The sequence below is a fragment of the Ylistrum balloti genome, unplaced genomic scaffold, assembly GCF_031769215.1.
Source record: "Ylistrum balloti isolate Yb309-2 unplaced genomic scaffold, AGI_CSIRO_Ybal_v1 Utg370114, whole genome shotgun sequence".
NCBI classification, from domain to species: Eukaryota; Metazoa; Mollusca; class Bivalvia; order Pectinida; family Pectinidae; genus Ylistrum; species Ylistrum balloti.
The window spans coordinates 578,277-596,974 of record NW_026782134.1 but is presented as its reverse complement, the minus strand read 5'-3'; the positions used below and the strand labels follow the sequence as shown (position 1 = coordinate 596,974).

At 37.0% G+C, this 18,698-nt stretch overlaps 1 protein-coding gene across 1 annotated transcript; it reads right to left on the bottom strand.

The window, feature by feature from the left end:
• Nucleotides 1-5,200: 5,200 nt before the first annotated feature.
• Nucleotides 5,201-11,712, bottom strand: LOC132550241 (G1/S-specific cyclin-D2-like). The gene is made up of 5 exons (XM_060214281.1): nucleotides 11,213-11,712; nucleotides 10,036-10,251; nucleotides 9,466-9,625; nucleotides 8,330-8,466; nucleotides 5,201-7,739 (listed from the first exon to the last, which is right to left on the bottom strand). Exons 1-5 carry the CDS (start codon nucleotides 11,408-11,410, stop codon nucleotides 7,572-7,574), a joined length of 879 nt encoding a protein of 292 aa, XP_060070264.1. The 5' UTR covers nucleotides 11,411-11,712; the 3' UTR covers nucleotides 5,201-7,571.
• Nucleotides 11,713-18,698: the final 6,986 nt, after the last annotated feature.

Genomic DNA, 18,698 nt, shown 5'->3' with positions numbered 1-18,698 from the left:
TGTAACTTCGTTATAATGTTTGGTATTTTATTTACACCAAATAAAATGCTCAAATCCATAGTTTATTTTCTCTACGTCAGTTCGATGTTATTGGCGAGGTCTGCCACTGTAGTGTATATTCAAGTATTACCTGCGTGACTTTATTTAGCAGACGCTTTTGTTTCACATTCGTGCAATTTATGCCTAGTAACGTTAACACTATCAATATACTAAACTATTATATTCATTGTGTATATGCCGTATTCTACTTAAAACATTCGAGAACCAGCCTATCCTCCCCCACTTGAGTAACCCTCACACCGCCCCCTCCCATGTATGCACTTTACATTCCGTTAATCCGCCGGAATGTGGCCCCGGTAATCTGTCTTGTATTAGTATATTAGTACCACTTCCTGTTTTTCTCGGAATGTTCTATACATGTTGAGCGTGTACATATCTGATATGTAGAAGTGATACCTTTTAACTGTAAACGCTGGCCAGCTCGAGAACCATTTAAATATCATTAAATAGAAATTAAAAGAAGTTTGCCAAACATATCGTCGAAGACCGCTGGTGGAGTTACCAAATGCCATGGTGAGGTCGTCGTCGGTCCGATGTCCGTCTTATTTTCATAACGACGGACACTGATTTAGGAATGGTGGACTCGTGAGTCTATGGGCATTAGCGCACTTTTTTTATTATGTAAACTATGAACGTTTTGTGTGTGATACACCTGATCAGGACAAAAACGGCATTAATTGTAAGCCGATACTTTTATTAAATGTTCTGTTTGGGATTACCTTACTCATTTCAATAAAAAAAATTAGATAACCCCAGTTTCTTATTCATGGCCAATATATGACGTCACATCTCACTAAACCTTTGATAACAGACCTCCATGTCAACTTCCGGTGTTACACAACATGACGAGATAACCCTGATGTAATATATAGTTTCTTCTACACCAGAAATCAGAGAGTGTTTATCTTACTTAGTATCTACCTATACTTATTCTATCTGGGCGGTCTTTCATCATTATGTATCTGGACCATTCATTCGACCGGAAGTAGTTTCGTTGAAAATCGGTCTATCTGTTGTTACGACAGAGGTAGATAATGGCAATCGCGAAATAGACAAAATGCACATAGAAGACTGTGATTTAAACAACTAAACATGTGTAAGAACTATTGGTTTTTTTCTATGCTGTGAATGTATCAGTTGTATTATTTTGGACATATTCGAGTACAATTTCTTCTGTCTTTCGTGGTTTTGTATAATATTTGTAAAATTGAATGATAAATCCCAGAATCGTTATAATTTCCCAGCATGTCAACTACCTCTGACAGTACTAAAGTGTGAACTTGACTTACACCCTGGTATCTATATACATAACGATTAACCGGGATCATCCATCATCTCCCTACACAAACTGGCTAAGAAATCATTCCGTCGGCTATTTAACAACTCTCACCTAATGTAGAGAATATAATTGTTCGATGGCTATCGTTGAAAAATATATGTATAAAGAATGGTTTTGAGAACAAAATCTTTTGAATCTGTTTAATGCCTAAGGTCAGATTTGGGTGTGAGATTGGAGTTAACGTTTATCACTGCTGTCTCACCACAGGGGCTATCTACTATGGTCAAGGATCGGTGACATTAGGTGTTGCTTTTGATGTCCAGTATCAGGACAATCGTGGATCAGGTGGACAATGAGTACCTATCTTGGCCCTGAATACAGTTTCCTATCAGGGTTGTGCCGAATCGGAACACTGGGATGCCATATGGTTGATAGACTGAAAGTGACGTAACCATTTCCAGGGCACCTGTTTCACGCGACAAAGAGATACCGCTCCGTAACTAAAAATAGATAATTATCAATTCCGTCACAACACTAATAACCCATGACCCATTAGAATTTAACTATATAAAAAAATTTCTTTGTGATGTCATTTTTTTTCAACATGACAGTTTTGTTAGTAAGTCATACTTCTATATGTAAACAATGCACGTATATATGTATATATTGTAGACCAAACTTCGACCTATATAAGTACTGAATGGAGGACATTGCGGTCCATTCATAGACATAACAGAGATTTCGGTTTTGTAATTATGTCACCGACTTAGTTTAATCTTAGTCCGTAATAATCATTATAAGCTATATACTATTGGCAATCCGATTACACTAACGAGTTGTAGGGGAGCATGTTAACAAATCCATATGCCCTTTTAAGGAGAATGAGCAATTATTTTATAATAAAAGTGAAACTGTATTATCATGTTATGTTTGTATTTTTTTATTTACCTTTACCTGACCATAACTGAACAGTTCAGTTTGACGCAGATGATTTCTTATTAGAATTGACATTTTAATGTGGTCATAATTTAGAAGATAATGTCGAAGATAGGTATAGAATCAACGTGACAGCATTACTGCAAAATGAAGCTTCGTGTGGGGTTCCCATAGAAACAATGATGGCGCCATTCTTTCCGACTTAATCCAACTTTAGTGGTACACATTTTATATCATTCAGCGTCTCTAATTTCTTTGTCATGCATTTCACATGAAATGTAATACAGACTATTATGCACATTAAAAAGGTTTCTTAAAACAGTTTTGTCATGCGAGATATTCCGAGAAATATAAATATTCCAGGAAGATACATGACAGAATAATTCGATAAAAATTGTGTATGATACTGTAACATCTAGTGACCTTGTCATACGGAACACCTCGGGCCTTTCTATCACAGTAAAGCCACATCACGGTGTCGTGGAGGTATTTTGCCGACATATCCTTGTTGGTTCAAGAACACTAAACCTTTCTCCCGAACACCACGAACATGACAAATCAATGCTTATGTAAAATAACACTGGCCATTTTGTAGACGAGGAAAGAATGAAGCGGGACATTTAGTTATTTTCTGTGTGCATATGTCTGTTTTGGTCTGAGAGGTAAAAATGAGTTTCAAAAACCTATGTCCTCAAAATACTGGCTCCTCAATTACATTGATCGTTTATTGATTGATTGATTGATTGATTATAAACTTAGCGACCTCCCTCCCCCTCGATATAAACAAGAAAGTTATACATAATGTCGCCATTCTTGTTCTCTCTGTTTCTTGAGCATGTTCCACAACGCTAGTTTGTCTTTAGTATTAGGACGAAAAAAATATTAGCAAGCTGTTTGAGGACAACTAATGTTCCTGTTGTCGCCCTAAAAATCATCTCGGGTGTCTTAACGCTCTTCTACTGTCTTGTTATCGTCCTAAGATACTAGATATCTTGTCGCACTAAACCACTTGTCAACTGTCTTAAATTTTTGTTGCCCTAAGAAGGTCTTGTGCGATTTGGCGTTCCAAATAAAGGAGAACAATTGAGGAAGAATAACGACAGCGGCGCATTGCCAAACAGATGTCTATCATAGATATCATATATAGCGGCTATACATATGTCATATTATTTTCACTTAGCAAGTCATTATCTTACATGTACTGTTCAGACAAACCTATTCTTGATCAACATCTCCAATTAGATGTTGTTGTTTTACTGAAAATATCAAAGCTGTTTAATTTCACCGAACAATTCCTAGGCCAGTACAGAGTCTCTGAAAGAACGTGGAATTGGTACATGGCGCTATTTTTGTGTTCCCGTAACAGTAATGGCGGCCATCCCTGTCATAGGTTTCTAATTACAACAACAAATAAACTTAACTGATGTCACGTATATTAGTTTTGTAACTATTAGCAGCAGGCATTTTGACCAGAAATAATTAGCAATAATCCTTTAACATTTCTATGTCAATAATATTTGATACGTGTTTCCTCGCGACATACCCGGTAAAAGCCTTATTAATAGTTGTGTAAAATCCCTTTAGTTTTATTGAACAAAGAATGAATTTAAAAAACTCCTTTGTTCCAAGTAAACAGATCGTCATCATCTCATCTATAGAATCCCATAGCTGTGTTTTAAGAGGAAAAGCAAGTGGTGTGGAATCACACGATGCTCTACACGCATTTTAAGAAAATCTGTGAATATTTTTGAAATGAGAAATCATTTCTTTAGTAATAAAGACCTCTATGTTTCACTTACACATGTATTACTATGCACACGTATTATCAAACATGTATTACTATACACACGTATTACTAAACATGTATTACTATACACACGTATTATTAGACATGTATTACTATACACACGTATTATTTAACATGTATTACTAAATTATATCATAACATTAAGCGATGCTGTGAATACGATATAGTTGTGTAGAAAGTTCATGCTGAATTAGCAGAAATATAATGTTTAGTTCGTTTGCCGAACTTATTGCTAATACGTTTAAATACTAAATCGCCGTGGTCTATGGATTGTACGTAGCTCATACGTTTGACCACTTATTAAATGTGTGATACTCTACCGGTTGTACTTTTTATGATTTGTAAGTCTCGCCTGGTCTTTTATAGCCCGAATTACTCTATAATCACTTCGCCTGATTTTTTCCAGATTTTAAACAATAAGCTTAAAGATTTAACTTAATCAGCATATACTATACACTGGTGTAATTCGCACCTTTACCTACACCCTAGGTCACGGCTTGGAGGGCGTTATCTAGCACCAAATGACCTTTTGAATTTGAATGGAAAATTCGTTCATTAAAGATGATTCTTTAAAATTATAGAGTCCGCACTTATATATGCATGCTTAGCTATAATGCTGTTTCTCGTTTCCATTTTCAATGTCCAAAATATTAATTGCAGACTTCTTTTGTTTTACTTACAGGCAGCGATGTTGTGACCTCGCTCTTGTTTGGAGTGGCAGTGAGCCGGACAACTACAAGTCCTATGAAGTGGCAGAGTCGGACAACCACAAGTCTTGTTGAAGTGGCAGCGGACGAACAGAAGTCCTGTCGGAGTGGCAGTAAGCCTTACAAACGCAAGTCTTGTTGGCGTGCCCGACATAGACACGTTTTGTTGGAATGGCAACGAGGCCGGTCAAATCTAGTAAATAGGTGCATTTCCGGTCAATTTGTCTCTTTTTGGAGATTGTAATGCGAGATGTTTTTACTCCATCCGGTAGCATTCTATTTTCTCGTCAAATTAACTTTTTACTCGTCAAATGTTAGACGATCTAATGTCTAGGTAACTGCGTGGATGATACTGTCTGTAGTTTTCCGTCAGCTCATGTCGATACTCAAATTATAACAGACTCGTGAAAATTTTGAATTTTTGAACATTTCATTTTATTGCTTTCTATAAAACAAAATAGCTCAGTTTGTTTTTTTGGTATAGGGGGCGGCAAATCTGTCCCCCGTCCCAAACTTTTGGTCCCTCCTTTCACACAGGAAAGGTACAAAAACCACACCCTCTGACAAATCACACCCGATATGGCCCGACTGTCTAAAATCGAAACCGATCTCCGTATTGTACCCGAAGACCATTTCTCTCATACACCATGGAGCACGTGGTCAACAAATCTATAGAATTAACATAATTCATTTTCTTTAATATATCAATCGATTATCTTTTCAAATAAAAAATGCATATTTTTTTCTAATATACAAAAAATCATGAAAATATAACATAGATGAACGATAGAAGTAACACTTGTTGGTGGTGTTGAACTTGTCGAAAGATAATACATAACGATTTGATTCACTGACAATTCTACAAGATGTTTTCCACGTCTCCTTTAGCTTCATGTATTCCCAACATTCGCCTTCAAACTCAGTATTGCTCACATTTATACTCCACTATATAATCCATACAATCGGGCTTGTGACTCTCGCAAAACGAAAATTTACAAGATCTGTACCAGTCAACTCGAAAGTCTGTTCGGTACACTAGAGTTTATTAATATATTCTATCACAGACGTTATAGCTTTGCAGTTTTACCTTGAAAGACAATATTTCTATCATATCCATTGCCACTGCCTATCAGACTTAATCTTTTTTATGTAAAATAAAAAAAATACTGCGACAAAAATATAAAGCGGGATAAAAAAAAGTGTAACAGAGCGCCCCCTGTTAAACAATACAAATCCTGTGTTCTAAAAACACAGGCCTTGCCTATGGGGACCGGCCTACCCCAAACTGCCCTATATGTTAACTAGGCTCAGCGCTCCGATATACTGTTATAACACACACGACTGGGCAATCAGTTAAAAAAAATAAATACAAGTTCTCTTCTTCAGCAAAGTAAAATAGTAAATAGATTGGATTTTCAGCATACATACTAATAAATGGATAGGCATTTCATCACACAAAAATATATCTTGTATCGTAGAGCCGCTTTCCGTCTTCTAGGCGACTGCGGCGTTAGTCTGTCAGGTTACTTTCAGTTACGGGGTTGATAGGACGAACCGAGGTAGAAACATACCGATAATTCGTACCCAAGTTTCCAAACTTTCTATGAATAATCAGAGGTAAGATAGTTTGGGATAGTTTTTTTTATCACAAATAGAAATATTTTAAATTTTCATAAGCAAATAAAATGGCACAAATACCACGCTCTCCTGCACGAAAGGGTTACAACGAACTTCAAATACTCCGGTCTTCAATAATAAATAAATTAATTCAAAATATCAAAAATGCATCGTTTTCCAACTAAGTTGAAAAAATATTTTAACTTAAATATAAAATAAATATATATTTGAACACATTTCACGAGAGACCTGAACTGGTTTCATCGTTTTCTTTTCAGATGAGTGGATGAATTTTTTTTTTTCTTAAAATTTCGATCGGGATGATGTTGATATCTAGCAGAACGTTAAATATGCCTCTATTCTAGCACCCTGTCCCGTGTTGCACTCGAAAACACAATGGCTATCTCGACAAAACCATTCATTCTATAGCACTAATTGGTCCCACGGTCCTATAAATCCACTATTTGCAATTTTTGCTCTGGAAAAAAAAATCACAATTTAACAAAATAAAAGCCGATGCAGACTTAAAAAAGAAAATAATAAAAATTTGAAAATTTTCATGAAGTTAACTGATCTAATTGAAATGGTGAATATCTATGACCGAGGTAACGTACACAACATTTAAGGGGAAGGGTAGAATTTGCGAAAATAATGATTATTTTGTGTCAATGGCATTTTGAAACATGAAAACTTAATATAACATTATATACAATAACATATCAAAAGGCTTGAACGCCTTTGTCGATAACAAGACTTCGGAAAACATTTTCGCAGGGGTTTTTGGTCCCTTCGAAATTGAGACAAGAGAATGAAATGATACCAAGTTGAACGTTAGCAGTGACATCGGAAAGGCTACATTATTTTTATCACATTTTTTGAACACATAATACTCTGATGCCACATGTTAACGCCCAAACTTGGTGACGTTTTATGAGAAAAAGTCTGAACACGAAACCACGTGACGTCAATTATGTTCGACAACATCGGGTTCCTCAATTGTGGCGTCACATTCATTGGGAGCAGTAGAAACGAATGCTCCTGGTCGTAGGTAGAAAACACTTCAAAAGTTCGTATACACAATATATTCGTTGGTTCGACTCAAAATGCAGAAGTTTCTTGGCAGCGATTGGAACAAAAAGTTTTGTCTCTTTTTTGTTTTTAGAAATTAAAACACAATATCCTGGACGTCAGTTGGGGTTGTGGGTTGACCCTCCAAATGGTGGTGATGGTGATGATCGACTTTCACCATTGGCGCTTCCGATGTTTGCGCCATACTGGATAAATTTGTAGCTAGCGTCTGTTCAATTTGTTCCTGACACGACCGCAGGCAGTCCTAAAACACAAGAAAATCATACTAAGTGTCAGCGGGTATGGGCAAAAGAAAGCAATGGTTAAAATCTGGCGTTTAACTCGTATTGACTGTGGTTTGCTAATTAGTTGTAATTAACAGTTTCGTGCAAAAGCGGGCAATGAGACTCGGGCCTCCAGGAGCAAATATACACTTCCAAAAAGTTGCCACCAAACAGTTTGGTAAACAAGCCCCACATTTTACGTAAGACTAAGATATATATATGCAGGCAACCTGGGGCTCTGGCTGTGGACATCACAATAAATTTATTTACGACCTGACTTCTAGAGATTCACTGGTCAGTCTCCGGCTAGGGGGTCAAGTCTGGACATAGCACACAGGTGTTATAAACCTGTGACCGCTAAGACAGACGTGTCATAAATTAATTGACAAGCCAATTGATTTGAGCCAAAGGTCATGTTACATTGACCAGGTTAGATGAGTGCAAGAGACGCGCTTCAGGCAAATTAGTGCCAAATTTTCACGGGTTCATTTCCTTCTTAATTCTTAAAGAGAAGTACAGAAATCACCTATTTGTTTGAACAAGCATGAGAGTAAACAGAAATCGAACTTACCACATCTATGCTTGTGATGTCGTGCAGTCTCTGTAGTAACTGTACATTGAGGTCATTGGTTTTTAGAAGACCATGTGCGGCGGCCCCGACACTGCCGGCAGCAATCATGGAAGGCGGGTACATCATAAATTTACAATCTGAAAATATTAAAATATGTAATCAATAAATAATTAAAAACTAATACAATAAACATTCTTACTGCTGTTAAACAGAAACAAAAGTTTTGTTCCTTTAAAAGAAATATTGTACATTTTAATAATTTGGGAAATGAAGGTGCTCTATTGTCACCTGTCATTTCGTTAGCTATACGACAGGTTGTATATCGGGATTGTTTAAAGCGAGAATGGTATTTCACAAGTTCACTGAACAGTGGGTAGGTTACAACAGTCTGTGTAAGGGACCGGGTACACGTAATGCTATTGATGGAATAATCACATCAACAGATAATTACATAAATGCTAATCGTGTTCGATTTCTGACAAAGCTGCATTGATAATTGAAAGGGAAACAACTCCGGATGACTTACAAACCGAGGAGGTTATGTTACCCATATGCAATATACATTTAGAGAAATTACATCAAAATAATGTAAACCTATAAAATAAGGTCAGGATAATGTATCAGCTGAAATTATTCCAAATAAGTGGATTACGAATCGCCTGCCCAATCCCTAAGGTATAGACTTAACCACAAAATCTCTTTCAAGGGCTAATCCCGGATTTCCCATATCTCTCCCACCTGCCTAGTAGTGGTCAAGTAATAATACCACTTCCGTTGTGTAGAGGTCATGTTTCATATACAAGGGGAATAGAGAGATAGACTATGACAAGCTGTCACAGTTAACGTTATCAGCGGAGCCTGTCGGAAGAAACACACTATAACCCTAGTTGAATGCGTGCAGTATATAGTTCTGAAAAGGGTATCCTATTTCATCCTAAGTTTTGTGAATGACTTTCCAACATAGTAAACATACTTCAAGTGAAAAACCGCACGATATGGGCAGGGAAGAAAAAACTAACCTTCGTTGTGACATTTGCTCACATGACTCGGTGCACCAGAGATCAATATTAATTTGGGTCAACTACAAAGTTGTACATATTAATATAATTCGTGTTAGTGACGTCACAAGTACTCACCAGTTGAACACAGTGCCACGAACGTCTGAGCGTGTTTCTTGATAAGTTCACACTTTTCTTTGTCCATACAAAGCCTACTTAGCACATGTTCGAGAAAGTCATGTGGTGTTACAGCTGATAGGTCCCATTTTAGTTTATTAAGAACAATTAATTCCATGTCCTGAAATGAAAATTAAAATTGTGCCATTACCACGATCAAATATTTTAAAGATAAAAAGTTGTTACGGCCTGACAAACAATAAGGTGAACACTTTTATTTTGCTTCAATTTATCAAGTACGAACCCAGGAATGTAGATCCGCCAGCGATGATTACCTGGGGCATGACTGACATACCTGGCCTGTGTTTACCTGTTATAGGTACTACGTTATTGTCCATCACGCTACCATCAACACTTGGCATTTAACCAAATATCGTTATGAAAATTTCATCGCGAATAGATTATTTTAACCTAGAAGTGAACTTTATCATTACTATTATTATTTGTAAAATGAAAATAAATCCTGCAATTTTACGACTTTATTCACAACTGTAATTCCGGATTTTTTTGAAAACACAAAGAAATATGTACCATTAATTCCTCGATTCCAACAGAATTGTCAGTGTAGACGATCAATTTTTCTGCAGTCAACGGATTCGTTTCCTTTAACTTTGAAGCCAGAAACATGCACACACATCCAAGAAGTTGTAGTCTATTCCTTGGAATGTCCATAACTGATAAAAATCTGTCCAAGTAATTCATAGCTAATGGAAATACTTCCTCTTCGCATTTTTGTTCTTCACAGACCTGAAAACAATAACAAAAATAATTATTTTGATTTAGAATATTTCGTAAGTAAATGAAAATAACGCAACGAACAAAGAAATTTTTCATGAAAGTCGATTTGAAAATTCGACTGAATTTTTCTAAGTTCCATTTGTAAATTTAGGTGATGGTTCGGCCTGAATATGAGAGGAATGTCAGTATATTCGAGCTAAAAGTCGAGAAAAATTCACATTGGCTATCACAGAGCACATGCCCTCGCCGGTTACCAGTGCGCATGTATGTATCTGCGGCCCACGAAATCTGTCGTATTCTCTTTGTTAGGCAGTTACAGAAAAAAATCATAAAATTCACAATTTTGAAGATATTGCAAAATTTTTTGATGCAATGCAAACTATAAATCCCATTCTAGGTGACCATGGAAAAACAATTCGGATAAAAGCTGTAATTAATCCATAGTAATCGATTATATCAAGCCATCTCTGCAAAAAAAGCCAAAAACGTGGGTGTTTTAGACGTAAAATTGCTCCACAAATATAAATTCGAAAAAATGTCTACATCAAAATTTAACAAGCAATATTGGTAGCATCGGAAACTGCAGACCTTTTGCTACCTAACCATGGAAAAATATCAACTTGATGTCGAGAAATTAAAAACTTATGACGAGTTGAAAATACTAACTAAGTATAAAGTATAATGGCATTCCACGTCCCGCCATCTTGTATATGTAGGTGGCGAGTTCGTGCGCCTCAGATTTCATTAAATCATATAAAATAAACCGTAGGCGACACAAGATAAATACATATACCATCATCAACAATAGAAAGTATATTTTCAGAATATATAGATGTCATGAAGATCAATCAATGAAAATACAGAAATATTTTCTCTTCTTCTACCGATCCTACGGTACACGGCAAATGGACACGACCGTACACTGAACAAATATTAGACAAACTTGGTTAATGGGAAAAAAATAAAATACCTCTAGCATCCATTCGGCCACCATTTTTCTCATGTAAGGTTTAATGTCTGTTTGTACACATTTGAAGTATGTTGGCGATGGCTGATATCGATCTTCGGTGATTAGCAAGTTGTTGAGAACACGATCATCTTCAAGTAACACTGGGTCCTTGTAAGCTCTCCGGAGCTGTTCTGTCTCACAACACATCAACATGTTCATTTTCCCGATCGGAGGATCACTGTTATAAATTAAGACGAATATAACTCAGTATTGAATAATGTATCCCGTAAAGAATAAATAGTACACAGTCCACACAGACTATCACAAGGTAGGCTTTCGAGGTCTATATCACAGCTAGCCCTCGCGGAGCAGTCGGTTTGCAATCTTTTGTCTGAGGTAGAATGTGGTATCAGAATTATATTGTTTGGCCGGTTATCCAATGATAGTAAGTTGATTTTGGAAATGTAAGATACTTGCAGCACTGTTGCTCACATCAGAGCTCACCGGCCAACAATCTGTCAGTGTTGCTTGGTCTTATATACCACCCTAGTTCTCGATGTAAAGCAATACATGTGATCTGCTATCCACAGGGCCCCCTTTTTGTCAATGACTGCGCATGCGTGGTAGGCTAGGTTGGGAGAATGTTAACGGTTCGTCTAGATTTTGTAATAAATATGGATAATCATTATCAATAACTTTAGAGTTATCATTGTAATACAATTATAGGTTATATATGTAGCTGTACACGGAGTATCAATATTTTTAATGAATTAAATCAACGCAATATTTCACGTTTTTCATCCTGAACACATATATGAATATTCATGAGATTTGCCTTCCCGTAAACAAAACTGGGGTCTCTCAGCCGGCTTTCCAGCGGTCAGCCCTGATGTGTTCTTCAAGGAAAATGCATTTTATTAAGTGTATTTTGTTCGATAACATTCAGTTTATCGCTTGTTTCATCCGTTCCCCTAGTTGAAAGTATGTTGGTTTCAGTGAAGATCTAGCTCAATCTGTGAAGATTTCAGTTAGCCAGTTGTAGCTGTTGGAAGGAAACGACCACGTTGTTTCCAGTGCATTGTTACAATTTAACAATAGATACAATGGTATTTTAAAGAAAATTAAGGTTTCAGTTGTTTGAAATATACACCTACATCAATATGATAATGATATTTATCTTTATTGGAAATTATGTGGACATTATAATACAATAGCGTTGCCGGCCCACGTTTCTATTTATAGGTGAAGTAGGCCACCCGAACTGAACGACTACATGAACCAATGACTGCACACAGACACCGGGCGATCGTATCTATGAATGAGAAATGGAAGCATTCCAGAGCTAGTGAGAACATTTCTGAATGAAATTTACTCTCTTATCGAAGCTCCGCCTTACAACCCAAGCGCGACCATCTGATTGGTCTAAACCATTCGAGGTGACAACTGAGGACACGCCTTTGATGAATTGATGTATCACACTGCGATCTTAACGGAGAGAGAAACTATTTGAAAACGAAAAATATATCAAGTAAACACAGAGGACTATGATGTCATTAAAGATAGGATATTCGTGTTTAGTGACATTTACAATAAATCTTCTGAATTTGAGTTCGCGATTAACATCCAAATGATATCTAATTAGGAAAATTACACGTGCTTTGCAGAAAATCCCACGGGTAAGGGGATTACAGAATATATATTTATTGATTATAAATAGATAGGTTGTATTTCCACTGCTGCTTCAGTAAATACACAATTATCATGTAATACTTACATCATGAATATTGACAATATATATATTTTTATTTGAATGAATTTCACTTTACAAATAAAAAATACAGGTTTGTAAAGTTGGGTATTATGTTGTTATCTGATGTAAAATATGTTCGCTCCTTTTGTTTAAAAGAGCAAACTTATGTTAGATCAATCTGAGGCTAGTATGATTTTTAACTTCAGAAAGACAACTGATTTTGTTTCTCATTTCATCGCATTCAAAACTGAAATAATGTCACTATTTTGTGATAAAATGTTGATGAGGTCTGGTAATACCTTCGGGTAAACTGTTCATTGACAAAGCGTTGTACAATTTGGGGACTGACGCTGGGACTGTGAGACTGTGTGAGATAACTACGAAACGATAACTTAGAAAGTACTGAAGCATGAGTTCTGTAAGATTGCTTCTGGCCCCGATTTTTTTATCAAGAAGTTGGACATGTCAATCATATATAACACTGGTTATAATCCCGCAGACACAATCCAAACTTGTTTTCTATAGAGCCAACTCGTCATTATCAATAACAGCGAAATAGCACGTGCTCGCGGCATATCTTTCAGACGTACAGAAACAAATATTGAAATCTAAAATCTAACAACTTAGACACATAGATAATACATACAAATCTGACAACTTAGACACATAGACGATACATACAAATCTGATACATTAGACACATAGATGATACATACAAATCTGACAACTTAGACACATAGATGATACATACAAATCTGACAACTTAGACACATAGATGATACATGCAAATCTGATAACTTAGACACATAGAAGATACAGGCAATTCATAGAATAGGTTTATCTCGAATACAAATGGAGAGTATAATATAATCCCGAAGTGTAACGGGTACAGAGAGTTGAATCGGTCAATTACGGGTACAGAGAGTTGAATCGGTCAATCACGGATGCAGAGAGTTGAATCGGTCAATCACGGATACAGAGAGTTGAATCGGTCAATCACGGGTACAGAGAGTTGAATCGGTCAATCACGGATGCAGATAGTTGAATCGGTCAATCACGGATGCAGAGAGTTGAATCGGTCAATCACAGGTACAGAGAGTTGAATCGGTCAATCACGGATGCAGATAGTTGAATCGGTCAATCACGGATGCAGAGAGTTGAATCGGTCAATCACGGGTACAGAGAGTTGAATCGGTCAATCACGGATGCAGAGAGTTGAATCGGTCAATCACGGGTACAGAGAGTTGAATCGGTCAATCACGGATGCAGATAGTTGAATCGGTCAATCACGAATACAGATAGTTGAATCGGTCAATCACGGATGCAGAGAGTTGAATCGGTCAATCACGGATGCAGATAGATGAATCGGTCAATCACGGATGCAGAGAGTTGAATCGGTCAATCACGGATGCAGATAGTTGAATCGGTCAATCACGGGTACAGATAGATGAATATGTCAATCAAGGATTCATTTAATTTGATATACGCATTTTATATTTCCATTTGATAAAGCAATAGAAATTTGGGTAGAATTTATTACAACAGCAGCGTTAGATCTTAATGTTTTCAATACAAGGCTATAAGATTTTACCGTGCAAATGGAACAGAAATTGAGAAAGACCTTTTTCTCTTGGCTTTCTTAGTCTAGAAATGTTTAATTCACTTTAAGTCACTATATGAAAGAATTTGAGTTAAATAAGAATGAAATAATCCAATGAAAATGCGTACGATTTTAAATATAGACTTTAAGCCAAACATGTTTCAACTTGTTTGTGAGGGAAGGGACGTAACTCAAATTAGATATTTCGGTAACCACAACAGACCTGTTCCTACGGTAACAAGGGAAGTAAATCCTTCTAACTTAGCGGCATTTGTGTCTCCCTAAATGAAAAAATCGCCATCCTCAAATTATAGATTGTTAGATTAAAAACAGAACAAAAACGCGCTTAATGCCCTAAAGTTCAATGGTTTTTAGACTTTAATTATAAAAAAATAAATAAAACACTACTTAATCTAAATATACAGAGATAAATGCAATAATGCCTTTAAAATTATTACAGAGATAGCTGTATGCGGATTTCCGTGAAGATAGCATCGTTTATGTCCCGTCACACATGGTAACAACTTCCGCTTTGATAGGACACACATGGTACCCGAGCTAAACCAAAATGCAAAAACATCCGCAAAATCAACATAAACAATATTTTGAAAGCGTTTCCCCTCCTTTCACCGTTTGTTCTTATTAATTTCCAAAAGAATTTTCCGTTTGAATTTGTTTGCTATTTAAAAATTCAAAAAGGACTAATTTTTCATCACGGGATTGTTATTACGGAAGTCACTTTTCAACGGTATTGTGAAATTCTAGCCACGACACATTGCATATGTTTAAACAAAAACATCGATACAGATTTATCATTGATCATAAAAAAATCGACCCCTTTGATACATTACGTTTTCAATAAAGATATACTTAGAATTGAATGTCACTTACAGAATTGACAGCACACTTATTTACTAAGATCACATTGACTGAAACAAAACAATATGTGTTCGTTCCCAACAAACTAACCTCACGCGCGTCTCTACCAGTAACAAAACGATCTCCCGTCTTTCTCTACACTAAACAAACTAACAGTCTGTCTTTCTCTACTCTAAACACATTAACCTCCCGTCTTTCTCTATTCTAAACACATTAACCTCCCGTCTTTCTCTACTCTTAACAGACTAACCCCCGTTTTCTCTACTCTAAACATAATAACCTCCCGTCTTTCTCCACTCTTAACAGACTAACCCCCGTTTTCTCCGCTCTAAACATACTAACCTCCCGTCTTTCTCCACTCTAAACAGACTAACCCCCGTTTTCTCCGCTCTAAACAGACTAACCTCCCGTCTTTCTCTACTCTAAACAGACTAACCTTCTGTCTTTCTCTGCTCTAAACAGACTAACCCCCGTTTTCTCCGCTCTAAACAGACTAACCTCCCGTCTTTCTCTACTCCAAACAGACTAACCCCCATCTTTCTTTACTCTAAACAGACTAACCTCCATTTTCTCTACTCTAAACAGACTAACCTCCCGTCTTTCTCTACTCTAAACACATTAACCTCCCGTCTTTCTCTATTCTAAACACATTAACCTCCCGTCTTTCTCCGCTCTAAACAGACTAACCTCCGTCTTTCTCTACTCTAAACAGATTAACCTCCCGTCTTTCTCTACTCTAAACAGACTAACCCCCGTCTTTCTCTGCTCTAAACAGACTAACCTCCCGTCTTTCTCCACTCTAAACAGACTAACCCCTGTTTTTTCTACTCTTTTCACATTAAGCCCCATCTTTCTCTACTCTAAACAGACTAAACCCCATCTTTCTCTACTCTAAACATGCTAACCTTCCATCTTTCTCTACTCTAAACACATTAACCCCCGTCTCTCTCTACTCTAAACAGACTAACCCCCATCTTTCTTTACTCTAAACAGACTAACCCCCGTCTTTCTCTACTCTAAACATACTAACCTCCCATCTTTCTCTACTCTAAACACATTAACCCCGTCTTTCTCTACTCTAAACACATTAACCTCCCGTCTTTCTCTATTCTAAACACATTAACCTCCCGTCTTTCTCTACTCTTAACAGACTAACCCCCGTTTTCTCTACTCTAAACATACTAACCTCCCGTCTTTCTCCACTCTAAACAGACTAACCCGCGTTTTCTCCGCTCTAAACATACTAACCTCCCGTCTTTCTCCACTCTAAACAGACTAACCCCCGTTTTCTCCGCTCTAAACAGACTAACCTCCCGTCTTTCTCTACTCTAAAAAGACTAACCTTCTGTCTTTCTCTGCTCTAAACAGACTAACCCCCGTTTTCTCCGCTCTAAACATACTAACCTCCCGTCTTTCTCCACTCTAAACAGACTAACCCCCGTTTTCTCCGCTCTAAACAGACTAACCTCCCGTCTTTCTCTACTCCAAACAGACTAACCCCCATCTTTCTTTACTCTAAACAGACTAACCCCCGTTTTCTCTACTCTAAACAGACTAACCTCCCGTCTTTCTCTACTCTAAACAGACTAACCTCCCGTCTTTCTCTACTCTAAACACATTAACCCCGTCTTTCTCTACTCTAAACAGACTAACCCCCATCTTTCTTTACTCTAAACAGACTAACCCCCGTTTTCTCCGCTCTAAACAGACTAACATCCCGTCTTTCTCTACTCCAAACAGACTAACCCCCATCTTTCTTTACTCTAAACAGACTAACCCCCGTTTTCTCTACTCTAAACAGACTAACCTCCCGTCTTTCTCTACTCTAAACAGACTAACCTCCCGTCTTTCTCTACTCTAAACAGACTAACCTTCTGTCTTTCTCCGCTCTAAACAGACTAACCTCCGTCTTTCTCTACTCTAAACAGATTAACCTCCCGTCTTTCTCTACTCTAAACAGACTAACCCCCGTCTTTCTCCGCTCTAAACAGACTAACCTCCCGTCTTTCTCCACTCTAAACAGACAAACCCCTGTTTTTTCTACTCTTTTCACATTAAGCCCCATCTTTCTCTACTCTAAACAGACTAAACCCCATCTTTCTCTACTCTAAACATGCTAACCTTCCATCTTTCTCTACTCTAAACACATTAACCCCCGTCTCTCTCTACTCTAAACAGACTAACCCCCATCTTTCTTTACTCTAAACAGACTAACCCCCGTCTTTCTCTACTCTAAACATACTAACCTCCCATCTTTCTCTACTCTAAACACATTAACCCCGTCTTTCTCTACTCTAAACAGACTAACCCCCATCTTTCTTTACTCTAAACAGACTAACCCCCGTCTTTCTCTACTCTTAACAGACTAACCCCCATCTTTCTCTACTTTAAACAGACTAACCCCCGTCTTTCTCTACTCTAAACATGCTAACCTCCCATCTTTCTCTACTCTAAACACATTAACCCCCGTCTTTCTCTATTCTAAACAGACTAACCCCGTCTTTCTCTACTCTAAACACATTAACACCCGTCTTTCTCTACTCTATTTACATTAACCCGCGTCTTTCTCTACTCTAAACAGACTAACATTCTGTCTTTCTCTACTCTAAACACATTAACCCGCGTCTTTCTTTACTCTGAACATACTAACATTCTGTCTTTCTCTACTCTAAATATACTAACCTCCCGTCTTTCTCTCTTCCAATCAGATCTACCTCCCGTCCATCTCTTCATTTACCAAACCAACCTTTCATATTCCCTTTTCCACCATCCAAGTAATATAACACACTGACTAGTTTTTGGTGTATTCTAATGGAATATTGGGCCTCGCGACCCTTTTCCTTAACCATATATCCCATCCTGCCTTCTCAACCGTAAACAATATCATGATATCTGGTCATAGACATTTCTTTATTATGTATTGTTTGGTTTCCTAATCCAATCTGTAGAAAATTGTACACGAGTAATTTCTTTAAATTTTGATGTTTGTTATTTAATGCGGGAAAATTTTTCTAGGTGTGATAAATATTTTATAGATATACAGTAGTATGTAACCTTTCTGGGTCTGTATATAGGTGGCTATTGTTTTGGTTTTTTTTAGATTGTTATGGTTTAAAGAGAAAGCTCTATAATTTTGTGTTTGAAATACCTCCTCAGAGACACTGAAATAACTGTCAGTTATAACAACAAAAATATACATCAATCGATAAGAAACTCCCAAGTGTGAAATACGCGATTCACTTGTTCATTCAGGTGTGTTTTTAAAATTTTATTGTTGT

Excerpts from the sequence above, each read along its gene's own strand:
- LOC132550241 (XM_060214281.1), bottom strand. The coding sequence starts at position 11,410 with ATGAACATGTTGATGTGTTGTGAGACAGAACAGCTCCGGAGAGCTTAC. Across the intron at positions 9,626-10,035 it reads TTGGAATCGAGGAATTAATG|GACATGGAATTAATTGTTCT; the intron begins GTACATATTTCT and ends TTTTCATTTCAG. Across the intron at positions 8,467-9,465 it reads CGTGGCACTGTGTTCAACTG|ATTGTAAATTTATGATGTAC; the intron begins GTGAGTACTTGT and ends TAATATTTTCAG.